The sequence below is a fragment of the Rhinopithecus roxellana genome, chromosome 15 (assembly GCF_007565055.1).
Source record: "Rhinopithecus roxellana isolate Shanxi Qingling chromosome 15, ASM756505v1, whole genome shotgun sequence".
NCBI classification, from domain to species: Eukaryota; Metazoa; Chordata; class Mammalia; order Primates; family Cercopithecidae; genus Rhinopithecus; species Rhinopithecus roxellana.
In genome coordinates, this window is record NC_044563.1 from 48,702,796 (window position 1) to 48,718,648 (window position 15,853).

The 15,853-nt window shown below is 40.7% G+C and overlaps 1 protein-coding gene across 4 annotated transcripts in view; it reads right to left on the minus strand.

The window, feature by feature from the left end:
• The window catches only part of ANKRD42 (ankyrin repeat domain 42), a 69,701-nt gene that overhangs the window by 36,616 nt on the left and 17,232 nt on the right, over positions 1–15,853 (minus strand). For 2 of the 4 annotated variants that reach the window (XM_030918807.1, XM_030918808.1), the window contains exon 6: positions 3,448–3,648. In XM_030918807.1, coding sequence (XP_030774667.1) covers positions 3,448–3,648 — 201 coding nt within the window. Of the gene's footprint in view, positions 1–3,447; positions 3,649–13,136; positions 15,694–15,853 lie in introns of those variants that run through there. The other 2 variants (XM_010362858.1, XM_010362859.2) reach the window with 2 other exon arrangements.

The window sequence follows — 15,853 nt, forward strand, 5'->3', positions numbered from 1 at the left end:
ACTAACAAAGAAGAAAAGAGAGAGGAATCAAATAGACGTAATAAAAAATGATAAAGGGGATATCACCACCGACCCCACAGAAATACAAACTACCATCAGAGAATACTATAAACACCTCTACGCAAATCAACTAGAAAATCTAGAAGAAATGGATAATTTCCTGGACACTTACACTCTTCCAAGACTAAACCAGGAAGAAGTTGAATCCCTGAATAGACCAATAGCAGGCTCTGAAATTGAGGCAATAATTAATAGCCTACCAACCAAAAAAAGTCCAGGACCAGATGGATTCACAGCTGAATTCTACCAGAGGTACAAGGAGGAGCTGGTACCATTCCTTCTGAAACTATTCCAATCAATAGAAAAAGAGGGAATCCTCCCTAACTCATTTTATGAGGCCAACATCATCCTGATACCAAAGCCTGGCAGACACAACAAAAAAAGAAAATTTTAGACCAATATCCCTGATGAACATCGATGCAAAAATCCTCAATAAAATACTGGCAAACTGGATTCAGCAGCACATCAAAAAGCTTATCCACCATGATCAAGTGGGCTTCATCCCTGGGATGCAAGGCTGGTTCAACATTCGCAAATCAATAAACGTAATCCAGCATATAAACACAACCAAAGACAAGAACCACATGATTATCTCAATAGATGCAGAAAAAGCTTTTGACAAAATTCAACAGCCCTTCATGCTAAAAAAGCTCAATAAATTCGGTATTGATGGAACATACCTCAAAATAATAAGAGCTATTTATGACAAACCCACAGCCAGTATCATACTGAATGGGCAAAAACTGGAAAAATTCCCTTTGAAAACTGGCACAAGACAGGGATGCCCTCTCTCACCACTCCTATTCAACATAGTGTTGGAAGTTCTGGCTAGGGCAATCAGGCAAGAGAAAGAAATCAAGGGTATCCAGTTAGGAAAAGAAGAAGTCAAATTGTCCCTGTTTGCAGATGACATGATTGTATATTTAGAAAACCCCATGGTCTCAGCCCAAAATCTCCTTAAGCTGATAAGCAACTTCAGCAAAGTCTCAGGATACAAAATCAATGTGCAAAAATCACAAGCATTCTTATACACCAGTAACAGACAAACAGAGAGCCAAATCATGAATGAACTTCCATTCACAATTGCTTCAAAGAGAATAAAATACCTAGGAATCCGGCCGGGCGCGGTGGCTCAAGCCTGTAATCCCAGCACTTTGGGAGGCCGAGACGGGCGGATCACGAGGTCAGGAGATCAAGACCATCCTGGCTAACACGGTGAAACCCCGTCTCTACTAAAAATACAAAAACTAGCCGGGCGAGGTGGCGGGCGCCTGTAGTCCCAGCTACTCGGGAGGCTGAGGCAGGAGAATGGCGTAAACCCGGGAGGCGGAGCTTGCAGTGAGCTGAGATCTGGCCACTGCACTCCAGTCCGGGTGACAGAGCGAGACTCCGCCTTAAAAAAAAAAAAAAAAAAAAAAAAAAAAAAACCTAGGAATCCAACTTACAAGGGATGTAAAGGACCTCTTCAAGGAGAACTACAAACCACTGCTCAGTGAAATAAAAGAGGACACTAACAAATGGAAGAACATACCATGCTCATGGATAAGAAGAATCAATATCATGAAAATGGCCATATTGCCCAAGGTTATTTATAGATTCAATGCCATCCCCATCAAGCTACCAATGAGTTTCTTCACAGAATTGGAAAAAACTGCTTTAAAGTTCATATGGAACCAAAAAAGAGCCCGCATTGCCAAGACAATCCTAAGTCAAAAGAAGAAACCTGGAGGCATCACGCTACCTGACTTCAAACTATACTACAAGGCTACAGTAACCAAAACAGCATGGTACTGGTACCAAAACAGAGACACAGACCAATGGAACAGAACAGAGTCCTCAGAAATAATACCAGACATCTACAGCCATCTGATCTTTGACAAACCTGAGAGAAACAGGAAATGGGGAAAGGATTCCCTATTTAATAAATGGTGCTGGGAAAATTGGCTAGCCATAAGTAGAAAGCTGAAACTGGATCCTTTCCTTACTCCTTATACGAAGATTAATTCAAGATGGATTGGAGACTTAAATGTTAGACCTAATACCATAAAAACCCTAGAAGAAAACCTAGGTAATACCATTCAGGACATAGGCATGGGCAAGGACTTCATGTCTAAAACACCAAAAGCAACGGCAGCAAAAGCCAAAATTGACAAATGGGATATGATTAAACTAAAGAGCTTCTGCACAGCAAAAGAAACTACCATCAGAGTGAACAGGCAACCTACAGAATGGGAGAACATTTTTGCAATCTACTCATCTGACAAAGGGCTAATATCCAGAATCTACAAAGAACTCAATCAAATTTACAAGAAAAAAACAAACAACCCCATCAAAAAGTGGGCAAAGGATATGAACAGACATTTCTCAAAAGAAGACATTCATACAGCCAACAGACACATGAAAAAATGCTCATTATCACTGGCCATCAGAGAAATGCAAATCAAAACCACAATGAGATACCATCTCACACCAGTTAGAATGGCAATCATTAAAAAGTCAGGAAACAACAGGTGCTGGAGAGGATGTGGAGAAACAGGAACACTTTTACACTGTTGGTGGGATTGTAAACTAGTTCAACCATTATGGAAAACAGTATGGCGATTCCTCAAGGATCTAGAACTAGATGTACCATATGACCCAGCCATCCCACTACTGGGTATATACCCAAAGGATTATAAATCATGCTGCTATAAAGACACATGCACACGTATGTTTATTATGGCACTATTCACAATAGCAAAGACTTGGAATCAACCCAAATGTCCATCTGTGACAGACTGGATTAAGAAAATGTGGCACATATACACCACGGAATATTATGCAGCCATAAAAAATGATGAGTTTGCATCCTTTGTAGGGACATGGATGCAGCTGGAAACCATCATTCTTAGCAAACTATCACAAGAACAGAAAACCAAACACCGCATGTTCTCACTCATAGATGGGAACTGAACAATGAGATCACTTGGACTCGGGAAGGGGAACATCACACATCAGGGCCTATCATGGGGGGGGGGATTGCATTGGGAGTTATACCTGATATAAATGACGAATTGATGGGTGCTGACGAGTTGATGGGTGCAGCACACCAACATGGCACAAGTATACATATGTAACAAACCTGCACGTTATGCACATGTACCCTAGAACTTAAAGTATAAAAAAAAAAAAAAAAAAAAAAAGAATCTGGATGAATGTATCGGCAATGATATGTAATAAATTTTAATATGTTATATATTAAACATGTTTATATTTTTACATATAACATATATAACATTTGCCTTATATCTTCTTTTCCTATTTCATTGATTCTACATCAATGAAATTATATCATTGTATCATCATCATCATCATTACATTATATGCTAGAACATATCACTTACTTACTTTCCTGATCTTCTAAATCTTTTCCTTCATACTCAGCCCCCTGGATAAACTGTAAAATGTTCTGCTTGAAGAACCTCTGGGCCAAATCCAATACATTTTCTCCGTTATCATTGAAAGCTTTTAAAACTTGTGTCACACTGCTCATTCTACTGAATAGGAATTTGAAACAGTGAAGGTGGCCTTCCATGGCTGCTAAGTGAACTAAAGGAAAGAAAAAAAATTTAATATTTTTAAAATATGTATGTATGTATATATTTAGAGACAAGATCTTGCTCTGTAACCCAGGCTGGAGTGCAGTGGCACAATCATAGCTCACTATAGCCTCCAACTCCTAGGCTCAAGGGATTCCCCCCACCTCATCCCCACAAGTGGCTGAGAGTACAAGCAGGAGTCACCATGCCTGGCAGAATTTATTTTTTAAATTGAAACTAAAATAACTTGAAAAAAGAAATAACACATTAGCTCTACTCCTCATAGGGAGATAACTATCCCTGCCCCAAATGACAGGAGCAGAGATGAAACCTTTCTCCCAGCCTGTATTTCTTTATAGTCAGCCTTCTAGTCACTTCAAAGCAGTGAGTAAATGGTTCAATAGTTACACTTACCGTGAGTCTAGAGAGACCAGATGAGGGTCACCAAAGAGCAGGCCCAGAAAGTTATCTTAGAAAGTGAAATCCCAATTATACAGTTTATAATTACATGATATAATTATATGCTTATTATGTAAGTAAAATAAGTAAAATTTTGGGAAAAAATGGAAGAAACCAATCACTCTGCAAATAAGAATATTATTTTATCACTATGCATTTGTCACTTTTCTATAATAATTTATTCTTTTTATTATAAACAAGAAGAATGGATTGAAATGCAGACTAGGTATATACACTGACTTCACCATTTATAGCCTTTCAGAAAATAACAGAAAAGGTATTTTTTAAAGCTATAAAAAAGTAAAGAAACAAACAGGAATGCTATGAACAGACAAGAAATTTTAAGGAATCCCTGAAAGAAGTATATTGGATGAGACTCAGGGACAGCCATAACCTAAAATTTTATGGGGGAAAAAAAAGGAATGAATCTGGAGTTGTTATAAGCTTCGAGGCAATGATTACAAAGACCAAGACAGTCTTTACACTTAAGAAATGACCACTTGGGAAATAAGCCCAATTCACATATCTTGATTATGGAGAGGCAGGGTAATGCCCAAGTGGCCAGTATAATTCAGGCGAAACAAGAAGTCCCAGATAAGAAGTCCAGAAGATAAATTGCTGGCACATATCAATCTATCCTCCCTCAGCTGCCCCTCATACTAACCCCTGCCCCCCGAAACTGCAGATTCCTCTAACTGCTTACTCATCATTTACACTTAAAAGTCTTATAGGCATTTCTAACATAAGTCAAAAGTTGAGCTCCTTAGCCTCCTCACACACATTTTCCTTATATTGTCTCCCCATCTCGGTTAATGGAAGTTCTCTCAACATTGTTCAGGCCCATAAGCCTTGGAGCCATCCTTGACTCCCCTTTCCATTACTCCCCACATCTAATCCATCAACAAATTTTACTGGCTCCTTCAAAATATACACAGAACCTGATTACTTCTCAGTACCTTTGCTGCCTCTATACTGGCCAACCCAAATAGTAGCCTGAATTATTGGATCAGGTTCCCAACTGCTCTCCTATTTCTTACCCGTGCCACTACCACACCCTCAACTGCAGTCTATTATAAACACAACAGCCAAATGATCTTTTTATTTTTGTTTTGAGACAGGGTCTTCCTCTGTTGCACAGGCTAAAGTACAGTGGCACAATCTTGGCTCACTGAAACCTCCACCTCCCAGGTTCAAGCGATTCTGGTGCCTCAGCCTCCCAAGTACCTGGAATTACAGGTATGTGCCACCACACCCAGCAATTTTTTGTATTTTTAGTAGAAACAGGGTTTCACCATGTTGGCCAGGCTGGTCTCGAACTCCTGGCCTAAAGCAATGCACCCGCCTTGGCCTCCCAAACTGCTGGGATTACAAGCATGGGCCAGCGTGCCCAGCCCAAAATGATCCCTTTAAACAACAGGTCAGATCATGTCACTCCTGTGATCAAAACCCTCCACAAGGCTGGGCATGGTGGCACATGCCTATAGTCCTAGGTATTCAGGAGGCTGAGGCAGAAGGTTTGCTTGAGCCCAGGAGTTCGAGTCTAGACTGGGCAACATACTGAGAAAGATAGAAAAGATGGAAAGAAAAAACAAACAAACCCTCTAATGGCTCCTCTTACTTCTCCAACCATAACATCTAATATTCACCCCCTCACTTCTGTTGGAACTACACTGACTTACTATTACTCAAACACACCATGCACATCCCTGCCTCCGGAGATTTATACTTGCTGTTACCTCTACCTGAAATGTTCTTCCTCCAGGATATCCACAAAATCTGCTTCCTTAACTCCTTCAGGTGTTTACCCAATTGTAACTTCCTCAGTGAAGGTTTTCTTGATGACTTATTTCAAATTTCATCCCCTCTCATACTCTCTACTCGCCTTTCCTACTTTACATTTATCTAAACACATATCTCTATATAACATATATTTTGCTCATTCATTTAGATGATTATCTGTCTCTCCCCTCACCACCACATGTAGGTAGGACTTTGTCTTTTATTTGCTGTAATATCTCCAGCACCCTGAAGAACTGACACATAGTATGTGCTCAATAAACGTATGTCAAATTAATAAAAATTTTTTAGAGAGTTTCTACTTCCAAAATGGCCCTGAAGACGCAAGCTAATTTCACGCTCTACTAAAGAAAACAAAAACAAATATACAGCACTGAGATTATCACTAGCAATAGCCCAGAATTCAAATATGAGGATGAGACAGGTCCTGGGGCCACAGTCAAGTGAAAAACCTCTGAGCAGACAGTAACAGAATCGGACTTCCATATCCAAGACATGCCTCCCCCAATTCTGCCCAGCACAAAGCTCATGAAAATTTCCCCCAACTCACAGTTTTTATACTGGAAAAAGTGAGATCAAAGTAAGCGGCTTCCCTATCATCTTGGGCTCCCTGGCATAAGACCTGTCCCTGCCTCAAGCCATAGGAAGCACTAGGAGTGCCTGAAGACAAATATATCCCTGAGAATAGCCAGAGACAAAGGGGAGAGGTAGGACTACCATCCTCAGTCCTGGAAACTCTGCTCTGTAACTAAGCCAAAGGAGACACCAAATCAGAGTGCCTGTTTAGCATCACCATACTAAGGTTCTTTCTACAGGTCCCCTCGGCACAAACTGCTAGCAAGCATTCCCATACTGCTGAGATATCCCTTTTGGGACCTCCCCAGTTTGGAATGGGCTACACTCTGATGGCTTATTTACTAGAGTCAAGGCAAACCTGAGCATGAGGTGCCATTTAGGGCCAAAAAGGAAGCAGAGACCTACCTGGAAAAAGAAAGAAAATCAACAAGAAAATCACAAAGAATCTCTAAATGAACATACCCCATAAAAAACAAAAGAAGCCAAACAGCAAAGACTGGAAAAACCAATCCCTCAATGCAAAAACATAGATGTACATCCAAGGGAAACACAACCTACCCAAACAGACATAGCAATAAACCACTGACTGACTCCAACAAGATGGCGATATGTGAGTTCTTGAAGAATTCAAAATAGCAGTTTTAAGGAAACTTAGTGATCTCAAAAAAAAAAAAAAAAAAAAAAAACACACAGAAAAGCAATTCAGAAACTGATCACAGAAATTTAACAAAAAGATTTTAAATAATTTTTAAAATCAAACAGAAATCTTAAAATTGAGAAACATATTTGCCAAACTAACAAATTCATTAGAGTCTCTCAATAACAGAATGAATCAAGCAGAGGAAAGAATCAGTGAGTTCAAAAATAGGCTAATTGAAAATACCCAGTCATAGGATTAAAAAAATGGAAAGAAATGAAAATCACCTACCAGAAACAGAAAATTATCTCAAAAGACCAAGTCTAAGAATTACTGGTGTTCAAGAGAAAGTGAGCAAGAACAAGTGGTAGAAAGTTTATCCAAAGAAATAATAACAGAAAACTTTCTGAAGCTTGAGATAAATATAAATATCCACAAATAGTAAGGTCTCAGAACACCAAACAGATTCAACCCTAGTAAGACTACCCAAGGCATATAATAATCAAACTCTCAAAGGTCAAAGACAAAGGAAGGATCTTAAAAGCAGAAACAATAAAGAAACAAATAACATATAAAGGAGCCCCAGTTTGTCTGGCAAAAAACTTCTCAAGAAAAACCACACAGGTCAGGAAGGAACAGGACCTTTTCAAAGTGCTGAAAGGAAAAAAACAAAACAAAACAAAACAAAATCCTGCCATCCAAGAATCCAGCAAAGCTTCTTCAACTATAAAGAAGACAGAAGGGCTACCCGTTCCGGGCCCCTTCCACGCTGTGGAAAGTTCGTACTTTCACTCTGCTCAATAAAGCCTACAGCTTTTTCTCTCTATTGGTTCGTGACTCACCGCAGTCAGCTGCCACACCAATTCTTTGGCGTGGCTAGGCAAGAACCTTAGGTGTTATATTTTGCGAGGTAGCCAGAAGTCTCCAGGAAAGGCATCTACATCGTCATGTGGTGAGTACAATCAGACCTCTTTCGCTTCCTATTCCGTCCTGTCCTTCCTTAGAATTCAGAGGCTAAACCGGGCACCTGTCAGTCACTTAAAGGCAATTAGCGCAGCCACCACACTAAAGACATGGGTGTCAGGCTGTCTGGAAAAGGGCTCTCTAACAACCCCCGACCCTTTGGCGTTGGGAGCATTGGTTGGCCTGGAACCAGTTCCAATTCTTTCGCTTTCCGTGGTGGTCCCAAAGCACACCCAGGAGTGCTCAGTGGACGTCTTAGTCTCCTAGATATCCTGGTTGAGACCATGGTCCCGCAAGAATCTCTCCCTGCATGGGTTACTGAGCGTGAGACAGCCACATCTGTCTCCTGCCTTCTGCCTCCTGGGTCCTAATGTCTGCCGGCTAGACTTCTTTCCTCATCTCACAAGCAAGGTTATTCCCCCTAGGCAGGATCAAGATTCCCTATTTAGAAGTCTTGAATTCTTGGGGTGGTGCCCAGAAGATCCCTGTTCATGGTGCCCTCCAGGGTTTAGGCAAGTGTCGCCATTTCATGGCCATTTTGAAGGGCCAGTTCCCCACCATAGTGTATGGTCCCCCACATCAGGACAATTTAAAGACAGGTCTGTAATTTTCATGTGGATAGTAGAAAAGCCTTAGGACATTTCCTCCATTGCTCCCCAGATAAACTTACCCCTTTCTTGGGGCCTCTCAAGTACAATCTGTGGTGCATAGGCATGGGTCTTAAAGCCATTGTTGTTTCAACCATTCAATAATTGGTATTAGAGGGAAGAAAATACAGTCAGTTGGGACACAGGATACTGCTACCACCTTGAGAGGGGGGCTTACTCCTTTGATGGCAAGTGGGGACAGAAGGCTAAAGTACAGCAGCTGTTCTCTCGGCCCTGGCCTAGAGGACATCCACCACCCCCTTTAAGCTTACTATACACCTCCTGTCACTAAGTCAGAGATTTCTCCTTGAAGGACAGTTTTATAGCCAGGACCACATAAACTGGGCTTTAGCATGCAAGCATCAGTGGTGTCCCAGACCCAGGCCTTGCCACCCTGGAACAGGTAGGACGCATTGGCAGAAGGAACACAATAAATCCAACAGTCCTTGTGCCCCATTTAGTGGTCAACAGGTGCACGACAGGGGCAAGGGAAGTTTCCATCCCACCGGTAAGCATGGTTAAATCCGGTAGATGAAGAGCTCAGGAAAAGGGACCATGAGCTTTGAACACAATTGGACCTGACCCTTAGGGGATGCCCTTAGGGAAGACGAGTCCCAGGACTAACCAGGGTGCGAACATCCCTGTGTTTAAAATTCCAGATAAGCACCACACCTTCCAAACCGGACACTCCCTTAAGATGTATCCTGAATTACTGGGACAAATTTGACCCTGAAACCTTAAAAAAGAAGTGGCTAATTTTCTTCTGTACCACTGCCTGGCCACAGTATTCCTTACAAAATGGAGAAACTTGGTCCCCTGAGGGAAGTATTAATTATAGCATCCTTCTACAACTCGCTCTTTTTTGTAAACAGGAAGGTAAATGGAGTGAAGTTCCTTATGTACAGGCTTTCTTTGCCCTTCATGACAATACTGCCCTGTGCCAAGCCTGCAAGCTTTGCCCAAATGACAGAGGCTCACAGTTACCTCTATACTCAGGGCCTCTTCCCTCAGCCCCACTCTCCTACCCCACTGACTCTCCTCCATCCAGCCCCACCAAAGTGTTAAAGGCACCCCAGAAAGAGAACACAAACTCCACAAACCAGGCACCCAAACTATGTCCCTTACAAACAGTAGGAGGAGAATTTGGGCCCATTCACTTTCATGCACCCTTCTCATTCTCAGATTTAAAACAAATAAAGGCAGATTTAGAGAAATTCTCGGATGATCCCTATAACTATATAGATGTTTTACAAGGGTTAGGGCAGTCCTTTGATCTAGCATGGAAGGACATCATGTTGTTCCTTAATCAGACCTTAAGTCCTACTGAAAAGGAGGCAGCTTTAGCAGCAGCCCAGCAATTTGGAGATTTATGGTATCTTACCCAGGTAAATGATCGAATGACCCTGGAGGAAAAGGAAAAATTCCCCACAGGGCAACAGAGAGTACCCACTGTAGACCCTTATTAGGATACTGACTCAAATCATGCAGATTAGAGCCACAGGCATTTGCTAACTTGCATTTTAGAAGGGTTGAGGAAGACTACGAAAAAGCCTATGAACTACTCAATGTTATCCACAATTATGCAGAGAAAAAGAGGAAAACCCTTCGGCTTTTCTAGAAAACTAAGGGAGGCCCTAAGAAAGCACAACTCCCCAACTCCGGACTCCCTGGAAGGCCAACTGATTCTAAAGGATAAATTTATCACCCAATCAGCGGCTGACATTAGGAGAAAACTCCAAAAGTTTGCCTTAGGCCCCGAACAAAATTTGGAGGCATTATTAAACCTGGCAACCTCGGTGTTCTGTAACAGGGACCAAGAGGAACAGGCCAAAAGGGAAAAGCGAGATAAGAAAAAGTCTACAGCCTTAGTCATGGCCCTCAGACAGGCAGACCCTGGTGGCTCAGAGGCAACCAAAAGAGGAGCAAGCCAATTTCCTAGTAGGGCTTGTTATCAGTGTGGTTTGCAAGGACACTTTAAGGAAGATTGTCTAACCAGAAACAAACAGCCCCCTCGCCCTTGTCCAATACGCCAAGGCAATCACTGGAAGGCACACTACCCCAGAGGACGAAGGCCATCTGGGCCAGAAGCCCAAACAGATGATTCAGCAACAGGCCTGAGGGTGGCCAGGGCAAGGGCCAGCTCATGCCATCACCCTCACAGAGCCCCAGGTAAGTCTGACCATTTAGGGCCAGGAAGTGGACTTCCTCCTAGACACTGGCACGGCCATCTCAGTTTTAATCTCCTGCCCCAGATGACTGTCCTCAAAGTCCGTTACTATTCGAGGAATCTTAGGACAGCCTGTAACCAGGTATTACTCTCACCTCCTCGGTTGCAATCAGGAGACTTTGCTCTTTTCACATGCCTTTCCTGTTATGCCCAAAAGTCCCACACCCTTATTAGGAAGGGACATATTAGCCAAAGCTGGGGCTATTATCTACATGAATATAAGGAATAAATTACCCATTTGTTGTCCCCTACTTGAAGAAGGAATCAACTCTGAAGTCTGGGCCTCAGAAGGACAATTCGGAAAGACAAAGAATGCCCATTCAATTCAAACCAGGCTAAAAGACCCCACCACTTTTCCTTATCAAAGGCAATGTCCCTTAAAACCTGAAGCTCACTAAAAATTACAGGATATTGTTAGACATTTAAAAGAGGAGAAGGAGCTTGAACATTCAGTACCCTGGAATATGTTTAACCAATGGATATCTGGGCTCCTCCCCTTTCTAGGCCCTGTGACAGCCATCCTATTATTACTCGTCTTTGGGCCTTGCATTTTTAACCTCCTTGTCAAATTTGTTTCCTCCAGGATCAAGGCCATCAAGCTACAAATGCTCTTACAAATGGAACCTCAAATGAGCTCAACTCACGGCTTCTACCGAGGACCCCTAGATCGACCTGCTGGTCCCTGACTGGCCTAAAATGTTCCCCTCTGGAGGACACAACAACTGCAGGACCCCTTCTTCGCCCCTAACCAGCAGGAAGTAGCCAGAACGACTGCCGCCCAGTTCCCAATAGCAGTTGGGGTATCCTGTTTTAGACGGGGAACTCAGAGGAGGGCTAGTTGGGCTTCCTGGGTCAAGTAGGGGCTCAGAAAGCTGTGAAACTCACTCATTTCCTGCATCAGAACTTACTTTGGTCCTGGATGGATAATATTGAAGATATATGGTTAAAATATTCCTAACACCAAAAAAAAACAAGAAGAAGAAGACAGAAAGCCTTTCCCAGACAACAAAAGCTGAGAGTTTACGATCACCAGAACCATCTTGTAAGAAATGTTAAAGGGAGTTCTTCAATCAGGAAGAAGAAACACTAATGTGCAAATGGAAAACATTTGAAGGTATAAAAATCACTGGTGAAATTAAAAACATGGACAACCCTAGAATACTCCAATAACGTAACTGTGGTGTGTGATAACTCCAGTATGAAGACTAAAAGACAAATCTAACAAAAACAATAATAGCTATAGCAACCTGTTAAGAGATAGGAAATACAAAAATATATAAATAAGTGGGGCGCAGTGGCTCACACCTGTAATCCCAGCACTTTGGGTGGCCAAGAAGAGTGGATCACTTGAGGTCAGGAGTTCGAGACCAGCCTGGCCAACATGGTGAAACCCCATCTCTATGAAGAATACAAAAATTAGCCTGGCATGGGGGTGGGTGCCTGTAACCCAGCTACTTGGGAGGCTGAGGCAGGAGAATCTCTGGAACCCAGGAGGAGAAGGTTGCAGTGAGTCAAGATCGCACCACTGCACTCCAGCCTGGGTAACAGAGCGAGACTCCATCTCAAAAAAACAAACAAAAAACCTCAAAAATATGTAAATAGAGACAATAAAAAGGCAAAATGGGGGAGAAACAGTTAACATGTAGGGCATTTTGGTTTTTCCTTGTTTCTATTCCTTTCTTTGTGACCTAAGGTAAGTTGTCATCTCTTTAAAATAATCTGTTATATCTATAAAATGTAAGACTCATGGTAACTACAATGCAAAACCTATATTTACTAAAAAATAAAAAGCAAAAAATAAAACATACTACCAGAGAAAATCACTTAACCACAAAGAAAGACAAGAAGAAAGGAACATAGGAGTTACAAAACAACCAGAAAACAAGCAACAAAATGGCAGCTGTAAGTCTTTACCTACCAATAACAACACTGAATGTCCATAGACTTAACTCGCCAATTAAAAGGCACAGAGTATAAAGAAACATGACCCAACTACATGCTGCCTACAAAAAACCCACTTCATCTATAAAGATACACATAGATTGAAAGTGAAGGAACGGAAAAGATATTCCATGCAACTAGAAGAAAAAAACAAACAAGAGTAGCTAGATTTATATTATATAAACTATAAGTTAATTCCACTACTGTGTATATATCCACAAGAAAAAAATGTCATTATATCAAAGAGATAGCTGCACTCTCATGTGTATTAATACACTATTCACAATAGCCAAAATATGGAATCAACCTAAGTGTACATCAATGATGAATGAATAAAGAAAATGTAATGTATATTCACAATGGAATATGATTCAGACAAAAATGAGTGAAATACTCTCATTGCCACAAGATGGATGGAATTGGAGGTCATCATGTTAAGTAAAATAAGTCAAGCACAGAAAGACAAATATAATTATATGTTTTCATTCATATGTGGGAGCTAAAATATGCTGGTTTCATGAAGATAGAGAGTAAATTGATTGGTGGTTATCAAAGGCCAGAAGGGTAGCATGGAGAGAGGAAGAACAGAAGTTGATTAATGGGTACAAATATAAAATTCGGTAGAAGAAATAAGATCTAGTGTTTGACAGATCAGTAGGGTGATTATAGTTAACCATAATCTATCGTGCATTTCAAAATAACTAGAAAAAAATTATTCGAATGTTTCTAGCATAAAGAAAAGAACTATTTAAGGGATGGCTACCCCAATTACCTTGATTTGATCTTTATACATTACATGAATGTATCAAATTATCACACGTACACCAAAAATATGTACACTTATCAATAAAAAATAATTTTATGAGAGTGATTTGAACACAAGCAGCCTAGACCTAAGGCCACATTCTTTCTTAACATCTATATTATTATAAATACTCTACCTGGTTATAAATAAAAGAATTATACCTGTTTAAAGAAACAATTGGATTTTTTAATGACCAGACGAGACTAACAAAAATGATCAAGTATACTTGATAAAGGACAATACAAAAATAAAACTGACCCCTACCTTGTATTACACACAGAAAAGTCAGTTCTAGGAGGATTGGGAATATAAATGTGAAAGTAAGATAATAAAATTTCTAAAAGATAACATAAAGGAATGTCTTCATGATCACAGAATAGGGAAAGTACAAAAAGCACTAACTACAAAGGAAGAGATTATTAAAATGGATTACATTAAAATTAAAACCTCTGGCCAAGTGTTGAGGCTCACACCTGTAATCCCAGCACTTTGGGACGCCAAGGTGGGTGGATCACAACATCAGGAGTTCGAGACCAGCCTGGCCAACATGGTGAAACTCTGTTTCTACCAAAAATACAAAAATTAGTGTGGTGGCACACGCCTGTAATCCCAGCTACTCGGGAGGCTGAGGCAGGAGAATTGCTTGAACCCAGGAGGCAGAGGTTGCAGTGAGCCAAGACTGTGCCACTGCACTCCAGCCTGTGCAACAGAGCAAGATTCCATTTAAAAAAAAAAAAAATTAAAACCTCTATTTATCAAAAAATACCAAAGAATGAAAGAGCAAGCCATAGAGTAGAAAGATCAGAAAGATATTTGCATGAAAAGATATTGGTAATAAATGTAACTGACAAAGGGCTTGTATCTAGAATATATAAAGAACTCCTATGACTCAATAAGAAAAAGACATACTCCAACAGCTAATAGGCAAAAGATCTGAACTCCTACTTCACAAAAAAATAACCAAATAGCCATTAAAAATATGAAATGATGTTTGACATTTTTAGTCATCAGGAAAAATGTAAATTTGAAACTGCAATGAGATACATCCATCAGAAAGACTAAAACTAAAGAAAAACTAATAATACCATAAATAATACCATATGCGAAAATGGAGCAATTGAAAGCAGTCTGAAAAAGTGAAGGAAGCCTAGCACAAAAGACTTTTTTTTTTTGGTTTTTGGTTTTTTGGGTTTTCTTTGCAGGTTTTACAGTTTTATTTAAACATAAAGTATGCACATGAGGTAGCTACTCATTTTCTTCACTGCGCAGCCTGGCATTGGGGTTGATGACTATGATGGCCAGCTGGGCAGCTCATTCCACAATGGCTTTGCGGTTCTTGGAGGAAACATCTCAGCACAGTAAGATTTGTTGTACATCAGCAGCACTTCCAGCTCCTTGACATTGTGGACCAGGAACTTCCAGAAGCCACTGGGCAGCATGTGCTTTGTTTTTTTTGTTGCTCCCACAACCAATGTTGGGCATCAAGATCGACCCTTGAACCTTCTATGAACCCCGTTGTCTATACCTCTGAGTTTCTGCCAGTTACACTTAATTCTGACATATCGGTCAGTCTGGTGCCGGATGAACTTCTTAGTTCTCTTTTTGATGATCTTGGGCTTCATAAGGGGTCTAAGGGTGGCCATGATGCCGAGGAGGAGATGGCTGCCACCTCTGTAGGCAGTGCCGAGAGAGGGGCTTTTTGTTTTTTGAGACTTTAATTTAAATTTTACTTTACACACACACAAAAAAAAAACTTACAAAATACAAAGTAAAAATAATGAGAACAAAATAAATTTTCAGATACACAAAAATTGAAAAGTTCATACCAAAAGACTTCACTAAATGAACACTGAAAGATGAACTTCAGAAAAAAGCAAAATGATCATGGACAGTAATGTAAAGATATAGAAAGATGAGGCCATGCAGATAGGTAGGAGCCAAATTATGTAAGTCCAGCATGCCAAGCCAAGGAATCAGAGGCTCCACAGGGATCCAGGGAGGTTCTAAATAGCAAAGTGATTTGATCAGTCCTGTTCATATTATTCTGCCCTTCCTCTTTCTGTGTTTGCTTCTTTAATTTTTCATTCATTTTCACTCCAATCTCACTGTGATCTATTCTTTAGAATTCTTTAGAATTTCTAGACCACTTTTTAAAGAAGGTGG